At 35.4% G+C, this 8,881-nt stretch overlaps 1 protein-coding gene across 1 annotated transcript in view; it reads left to right on the plus strand.

Annotated features, from left to right (window-relative positions):
* TMEM170B (transmembrane protein 170B) overlaps positions 1-8,462 on the plus strand; it is a 28,778-nt gene extending 20,316 nt beyond the window's left edge. The window contains exon 3 of the mRNA XM_024199144.3: positions 4,275-8,462. Within this exon, the coding sequence (XP_024054912.2) occupies positions 4,275-4,405 (131 nt within the window). The 3' untranslated portion in view covers positions 4,406-8,462. The remainder of the gene's footprint in view (positions 1-4,274) is intronic.
* The last annotated feature ends 419 nt before the right edge of the window (positions 8,463-8,881 follow it).

Genomic DNA, 8,881 nt, shown 5'->3' on the forward strand with positions numbered 1-8,881 from the left:
AGCAGATAATGCTGCCTACTTCTTATTTAAAATGTCACCTGAAAGTGATAAAAGGCATTCGCATGGCACTTTTGCAGCTGGCATTGCAAGGAATATATATGCCAGATATGCTAAATATTTGCATGCTCCATCATGCTTCGACTTTTATATGGCACTATCTGTTGTTTCTTTTTTACAGTGCAAATAGTTGTAATACAAATAATATTAAAGTGAGCACTCTACATTTTGTATTCTGCGTTGTAATTGAAATCAATATATTTGAAAATGTAGAAAAACATCCAAAAATATTTATAAGAAATTTAAATTGGTATTCTGTTACCATTTAGCAGTTCAATTAAAATTGTGATTAATGGCAATTAATTTTTAATCGTTTGACAGCCCTACTTTTAAAACATTCTCTTTCCTCAGCATACTCCCTGTCTCAGGCAAGAATGGGATGTTTCCGGATGACCTTCTGTCTAACTTTGCTGTCCAGTAAAAGCGAAAGAATAAGTCACATAAACTGTACACACTCTGTCCATATAATGGCAGTGATTCCTGATAGATGTCTGCCACCCCATTCAGGAAGTTACTAGTTACCATAATTATTGCAAGCCTTTAGATTCCCATGCCTTAAAGGGTATTTTCATTGCAGTTTACTTCCCAATCCAGAATTGCCTTTAAAAAAAAAAAAAATCTAGATGGCCCTTACTGTGAGTCACACTTACCTAAGGTGTTTTTTAATGTACTGCAATAGTTGAAGCTGGAGAGATGTGGTACTGGGGTTGGAACTTCAAGACGTTCTGTTTTTTTTATTGGAACTGATTCACTTCCTTTATGCATAAAAGGAGGAGCAACCCAGTTGATTGTCTGGCAGTTCTGTCTTGTGGAAAAAATGGGTAACAAGTAGGCAAAATTTGTTTTTGTGTAAATAATGCATAATCCATGTTTTCTGAACGTGCTGGACTCCTCGATCTTTCAGTGCATCATTTCCAAGGGCTGGCTTAGAACTCTGCATCACTAGCTGCTAATCATGATACTAGAGGAGCAAAATAATTTTATTAGCAGGTATTGTCTGTTTTGGCAAGTGGCAGAGAACACTGCTTAACCAGCACAGCAGGCTGTAGTAAACTTGTTAAGATCAAATGAAATGATTTTTTTTCCTTCTTAATAGTTTACTGCATTTCAAATTGTGATGTGAACTGAGGTATTCCATCCTTTTCCTGTTTAGTATTGTATTTCAGGTAGGTTAAATTTAAGTCATTATTTCCAGGTGACAAGACCAACTTGAGTCTCCATTTTACATTTCATGTCTCCCGCATCTGTTGTGTTTTTGGGAAATGCAGAGTAGCTTATTTAAATAAAGAAATTGTAATTTGACAAATGGGAAATCCTGTCCCACTAATTGGCTGGAAGTTTGGAATCTCTGTGCCAGGAGAAGGAACATTTTGTTAAATGCGCTACACCTAAATATTGACAGAGCATGCAAGTTGTCTAATGGAATTTAATATTTGCAGACAAGAAGCTGTAAGATACTGATTAAACAGCATTGGACAATGTCATGCATATCTGTTTTCTTCTTGCCACGGTGTTCTAGATGCAGGAATTTTGGATACATATATTCCTCAGATGTTATTTTCTCTCTTCTCTCCCCTACTTATTTGCTGCCACTTTTCTATTTATTATGTTGGCAAACTTCAACCAGTGTGTTTTTTGGCTCCATTCTAATTGTGCTGTGTTTATAAAATGAAAATTGCTTGACACACCCTAATTTGCAATTTGACAAGAATAGATTAAAAGTCTCTCAAACTACTAAATTTTGAGAGCTTTACAGCAATGACTTTTTTTCACCTAAATATTGCAAGCCTTTCCAGAGCTCTTCAATCTCTGTCCCAACTACCGGTATTAAGACACTAGAATTTGAGTCCATTTTTTAGGAATGCTGTTTGTTAAAACCAAGCAGCTGGATTTCAGTTTGGGCTGCAGTCACCAACATAAATTGTCTCCAATTCAGGAAGAAGGGCTCTGTCTAAAGAATCGGTTTGATTTTGACCATGAATAGGCAAGAAACATTTAGGAAAGAGTTTGTGCCAGGTGGTTGAAATAATATAAGCGTGGTATTTCTGGTGCGATACTGTAGATGGCAGCACAGAATAGTTTTTTTGAGAATTAAAAAAATCGCTTTTTACCTAACCAACCCCAGCAAATACCTACATGGAATGTATTGTTTTGACCATAGTACTTTGTCATTTGGAATAGCGGCATGCACTATGGTCGATATGAAAACAAGATTTTCTGTTTTTGGAAGGCACCAAATTAGATACATAATTAGACATGTTGAGCCTGATGTACTTGCTGAGAATCAGTTCAAAGTAGTGTTTTTCCTTAAAGTTAATATTCCTTGCTTCTGTTTACTTTGGCAGACCATCCCATCATACATTGACACTACAAAGCGCTCTTTTCATGTTTAAACTAAACCTATCTTCATTAACGTCAAATAGTGTTCATATGTTCTCCCTACATTCTGGAGCCTGAATAGGTTGTTTATCTTTTCCTTGTGATCTTTAAGTACTTAACTGTAATAAAGTGCATGTAAATTTTCCATACTAAATGTGTACCATTCCACCAACCTTTTATTCCTCTAAGAAACTTCTTCTAATGCTGAAATAGGATGTGATGCCCTCCATATGTTTTCCGTAGGCATGGAAAATAAGGTGCAATGAAAATGGATTACTGTAATCCAAATCACACTAGCACATGGGATATCAAATGGAAAAAAATTAGTTGCTCTTAACAAAACTATTGTAGGCTCTTACAATCTTCTTACAACTGCTGATAGATTGCAAAGGTACAGTAAGCAGGACTTCATAGCTTCATCACTGGTATAGCAGTGGATGTTATTCCCAACTGTTGTTCACTGCTAATAATGTCACTTTTACTCACTTTTCATCACTCGTGAATAAGACAGCATGATTTTATTCTTTGACCTTGATTTGTGAAACATCACGTACTGCCCATGTGATGTGATATTTAGCATGAGGAAGCTGGTGGGAAGGAGTTACTAGCAGCAGTCTTGTTAATTTACAATACAGTATTCTATTTTTTAGTTTACCCAGAACCTATCCTGGCCTCTTGGCACTAAACAGACTTTTGATGAAAGCCCACACACAGTAGTGCAAGAAAAACTCTTTCCTCGCTATTCAACATTGTATAGAACAGTGTTTCTCAAACTGGGGCTGCCGCTTGTGTAGGGAAAGCCCCTGGCGGGCCGGGCCGGTTTGTTTACCTGCCCCGTCCACAGGTCCGGCCAATCGCGGCCCCCACTGGCTGCGGTTCGCTGCTCCAGGCCAATGGGAGCTGCTGGAAGCTCGGCTAGTGCACCCCTTGGCCCACGCCGCTTCCAGCAGCCCCTATTGGCCTGGAACAGCGAACCGCGGAGCAGTGGGAGCCGCGGTCGGCCAGACCTGCGGACGGGGCAGGTAAACAAACTGGCCTGGTCCGCCAAGGGCTTTCCCTACACAAGCGGCGGCCCCAGTTTGAGAAACACTGCAATAGAACATTAAATTTACATTTTTTTCATATATTCTGCAGGGTGATAATGCAACATTTACTATTATTATGCTTTTTTTTATGTACCTCTAATACAACTCTTAAAGATTTTAACACTGGTAAGTCAGGATGATACTGACTTGCTATAATGAAATTGAGTGTAGTCTCACTAGAAAATAGTTTATGGGGAACCCAGTTGAAATGTAGAACATTGTTGGGTGATATAAATATTTTACTGTACGTGAGCTTTGCAAAATTCAAATGTTTTTGATGGAGTGAATAAAACTTAATTTCTTCATTATAAGCATTGTTGTAAGGGGATGCAAGTAGACTGTATCAGCTGCTAAATTTTCTTGGCAATTTTGCAAGGCTTCTTTACACTAGTAAAGAACAGAGAAACAGAGATAAATAGTGTGAAAATGTCTGGGGAAACTTCAAAACTTAACAAATTACAAAAATAAATACATAAAATAGATGTATAAGTGTGTGTATTTGAAAGTTAGCAACATTTGTGTGTATGTAATTTCCTAGGTTTTTAAAAAATGCAGTTCAGCTGGGAAACTATATTTAATGCCGATCATAACAGCAAGAGAAGTACAGCAAATTGGCGTTAATAATTCTGCAGTAATAGTTTGATAACAGGTTTGGTAATAGAATATGTTGAGACCTGATATTAATCATCTTAAACCTCCGCTTTGATCTTTTGTTCGTGTAATAATTTCACATGTTTTTTCTTGTGATTCTAGGTGCAGCAGTAGCTGGAATTTACAGAGTAGCAGGGAAGAACATGGCTCCTTTGGAAGCACTGGTATTTGGAGTTGGACAGACAGTACTGACATTGATTATCTCATTTTCAAGAATTCTTGCTACACTTTGAGACTTATGTGAAAATAGTCAGTTGATATAAGGAAACCTTTTGTCTGCAGAGAAGCTCCCTGAAAGTGGCTTCAGTGGCTGGTGGACATGGATTAGTGCAACAGGAAGCATATGGGACCTGTACTTCAAATCTAGTTCAGTTAGGAGGGAAAGGACTGCCTTCTAGTGTCCACACTGTTGTACTACTGCTCTGCACCTTATGTGCCTCAGTCACAGGGAAGGTGCAATTAATGGATGTGAAGCTGTGAGATAAAGCACCTTGAAGAGCTGCCAGTCAGGTTAACACTTGATGATGAGATCATTGTTCTTAACAATATTGAAATACAGGGACATTTCTGAAGAATTGGTACATGTGCCAAACTTGAAGTTTAATTTTTTAACTATTGATAGTGTGAACATTTGAAGATGAGTGCTGTGAATATATTCCACATTAATTCAGGTAAACTAGTAAGGTACTTGCATTTGTTTAACTGAAACCTACTCAGTGCTGAGTGTTACCCCATTCAGCATATGAAGTATCTACTTGGTTTTTGAACTGTACATGAGTATTACTGGGATATAGGACTGCAGCAGCTCTATTCATAAATCAATGTGGTTAGCACTATATGTAGGACATCTTTAATGAAGCAATTCTGTGAGGTTCACCACGTATAGAAAAGAGATTTAATGGTTTTATTTCTACATACTTAGTATTTTATCAGTCCCAAATCATCAAGCAGACTGAGAGTAAGGCAAACTAAGTACAATCTATTATGTGAATTGAGAAATGAAATTTAAATTATTTCTTCATACATTATTTTGTTTGAAATGTAGGTATTCATTAACCCTTCTGAAAAAGGTACTTGCTGTTTATCTTCAAGGAAATAAGTTGTTTCCAGTGTGATGTCAGAGAAGTTACTTGTTGCAATTAAATCTTTTTTTTAATGATATTTAAAAACCAGAACCAGTCTTTAATTCTGAAACTGTTTAAAACATGGCCTAACTATTTAAAACATGGCCTAATCTAGGCTCTGAAAGAGAATAAAAAAACAAGTAAAGAAACAATAAAGAAAATTGAAAGGGATTTTAAGAAATATTTTGTGTGTGGTACATGATTGGCCGGTATTCTGCTGAACAAAAATGGTAAGTTTAATGTTAAGATCCGGTCCATCAGTATCAAAACTCGGACAGTAGTGTAATGCATGTACTTCCTCATTTCTGAACACATTTTATCTTTGGGATAATTAGATATGTGGAGTTTTCAGATATTTAGCTTTCAGTAGACTTGTGTTTTCTTCTTTAAAAGGAACAGTGGTGATGTGCATGTAAAATGCACATATAAAATGTTTCAAAGTGAATAGAAATTTTAAGATATTACATGAGTGCAGAATTCAGAAGGGCCAAGAAGGTCTGTGTGAGGAAAGAGGGAATCATTCATATCCTGCTTCAATGGAGTACTTTACAACAGTTGAATAAATGTGTGCATAGAGAGAGACGGCTTATGCACCAAAGATGTTGCTGTCATGATGTCCAAGATTATTCCAGGCCTGCTGAAACAGTAGTACTTGCAGCACTATCAAAAGGACACTGTCACAATGGTTACTTAAAAATTACTTTGCTCACTACTTCAAAATACAATAAATTAAAATCTGATTTTACCATTATTTCGTCCATATACATTGGTTTATCAATTATTATTCCTAATTGGTAGGCTGCTGATATTAATAACTTTGTTCTTCAAAAACACTTATTTTTGTTTGTGGAAAATATGGAGAGCTACATGAACTTTCCAAACATAGGAGAGAACACAAGTCAAAATATAGGGATATAAACCTTGACAGTGTTCATTTAAGTATTTTGGCTTTGAATCTGCTTTTTTAACACACACGTGTCAATGTGTCCTTTTTGGATTATTGTGAATGTCTTCAAATACTAATTCATTTTTCAGTTTAATTTTTTTCTTCCCACCTGATACTTTGTCATAAAAAGATGATGCAGTTTAGTAGATATAGAGATTATTTTCCAGGACAACATTAAATTACTTCTCCGTATCTGTAGATAATGATTTAAATTTTTGTCATTAACTTAATGTATGAAAAAATAATTGATTGCAGGTTGTCAAGTCACTGACTTAAAAAAACTTAGTATAAATAAAATAACTGAAGTTATATTCCTTTTAATTTAATGTGCCTTTGGAGAGAGAGATTTTAGGGGAAGGAATTTAAATAATTTTACTGTCCTCTTACTGCTTGTTCTCATGTTGCTTTTACGAACAGATTTGGTTATCTGATGCAATGGTTTAATCAACAGCAGTATTGGGAGGAGTAATGAATTCTTATGACATGACAAAATCTGGAACCACATTTTATCTGGATCTAAAAATTCCTTTCTTAAAGCACAGTCTTCAGTAACTTGAATAATTTCAAGACTTTTTAGCTTTCTCTAGAAAGCTGCATCTTAGACTTTAGATTTTTTTGCACGTCTAACTAACTTGGTGTTCTATTCATAACATTGTCGTCTTATGACAATTTAACATCTTCAGTCTCACTGTATTAAACCAATGACTACAAAAGAAGCCATTACTAAGTTCAGACGTTTGAATGAAAATTCAGATTTCACTGAATGGTGAACTGTGCTTTTCACCTCAATTGAGGTGCCAGTGAAGTGTTTGCTAATGTGCACCTCCTTATGATATAGGTCAGTATTTTTCATATGAAGGAAACCTCTGCAATATTAGGACCAGCTGTTGAATGCTCTTTAGCTCAAGCATGTCTTAGGTTTAAAAAATACATACGTTGCATATAGAATTGTCACTCTCTAAAATATGGTGTGAGTTGCTCAGTTGTCTATATGTACTATATGGTATTAATGCTTAGCAACAGTAGACCATTCAATATAATGTCCAAGTGGCTCACCAGATGTCAATAGGACAAAACTATCTGCTCCGAGGGAGAATTCTTGTTAACTGCTTTCCTGTGTGGGGGAGATATGAGGATGAATAGCTTGTCACAAAGTACAGTATTAACTTACTGCCTTTCCATATTAAAATACAGTATTTGAATGAACAAGCAGTTACCAGTGGGGAAAACATCTTAAGTAGCCTTTGCCTTTGAAAGAAATAGATCAGTTTCAGCACTGAAGTTTTATTCCAGTGACTGCTTTGGGGAGTTGGATGGCTGTTGCACTCTTTGGCCCTTATTATCAAAAATGGCTGTAGTCAAAATGAAATGTATACACGTAATAATTGGGAATGGTCTTTTTATAATCCATCTTGTGAAAAATGTATTCTAGAATTTATGCACGCTAGTAATTCACCCAACCTCTCAGAGTAAATTTCCTGGGACAGTGTTATTTCTTCTATTGTAATAGTATTGTGCAGTATTTCAGGCCAAAGGCATCTTTTATATGAATGGCACTAAATGGATACCCTTGATGTTGTTGTTCACTATTTTCACAGTAGTGTAGAAGTGCAACATATCTACACAATTCTGGTCTTTGGAAAAATGACTGAATATGGTAATTGATGTAAAGAAACTTCAACCACTTTCTCGTAACTTTAAGATAGAAACTCTGTTGGTTTTTCAAGATTTAAATACCAGTTATATTTGATTATTAGCTATGCATCACTATTTAAAAAAAAATCTGTTTTCGGATAGCTAGAACAGCTGTATTATATGAAGAAAATATTTCAAATCTTTTAAATTTTTGGTGATAATCTTATGTTTGTTGAACTGATCTCTGTGTACCATGGTTAGCAGTGTAATTCTGGGCAAACTCCTCAGTTGTTTCCAGCAACAAATGACAGTAGTTAAACCAGTTTTAATGTACAAACACAGGGACCAAAGAGTGATTTATACTCCTGTCTTTATCTGTAATGTTACATAGCAGTATAAATATATTTCTAATGTTCATTGAATTGTGATTGTTTTAATCTAAGGGAAATAGTGATTCTTTGTTAGTTTTGCACTTTACTATTTTTTTTTGTTTTAATATGATCAGTTGATTTTTATTTGAATTACATTTGTGTATTTTTTGTTGTGTATATAGTACCATCTAGTAAATAGCTTTTTCTATTATCATACCTGTTGTTTAGAAAATCTGTCCTTGTTTGTAAACTGTTCTTCTTTTTCACTTGCATGTGTATTTTTACATTTCATTCACTGAGCATATTTTAATATGCTTTTAATACATTAAAACTTAATATTGCACCATTACTATATTAGCTTTATAGCTTTGTACATGGTCATCCAAAGTAGTTCATGTATAATCCCACCCCATAGCAAGATGATCAGGAAAAAGACTTGAAGTATTGCTCTTGAGATATGGTAGCATTCTGGGTTGTAATTAAGGATGGGTGAATCTCACCTTAGGTAAAATAAATTGACCAAATTGTACCAAAACTCAAAAAACTTTATTTTATTTTTATTTTGAGAGAGAGAGAGAGAGAGTGACAAAGTTCCTCCTCTACCTTGGTGGGTCCTGTGCTTATTGGCGGATT

Source organism: Terrapene carolina, unplaced genomic scaffold (assembly GCF_002925995.2).
Source record: "Terrapene carolina triunguis isolate 2854851 unplaced genomic scaffold, T_m_triunguis-2.0 Scaffold58, whole genome shotgun sequence".
NCBI classification, from domain to species: Eukaryota; Metazoa; Chordata; order Testudines; family Emydidae; genus Terrapene; species Terrapene triunguis.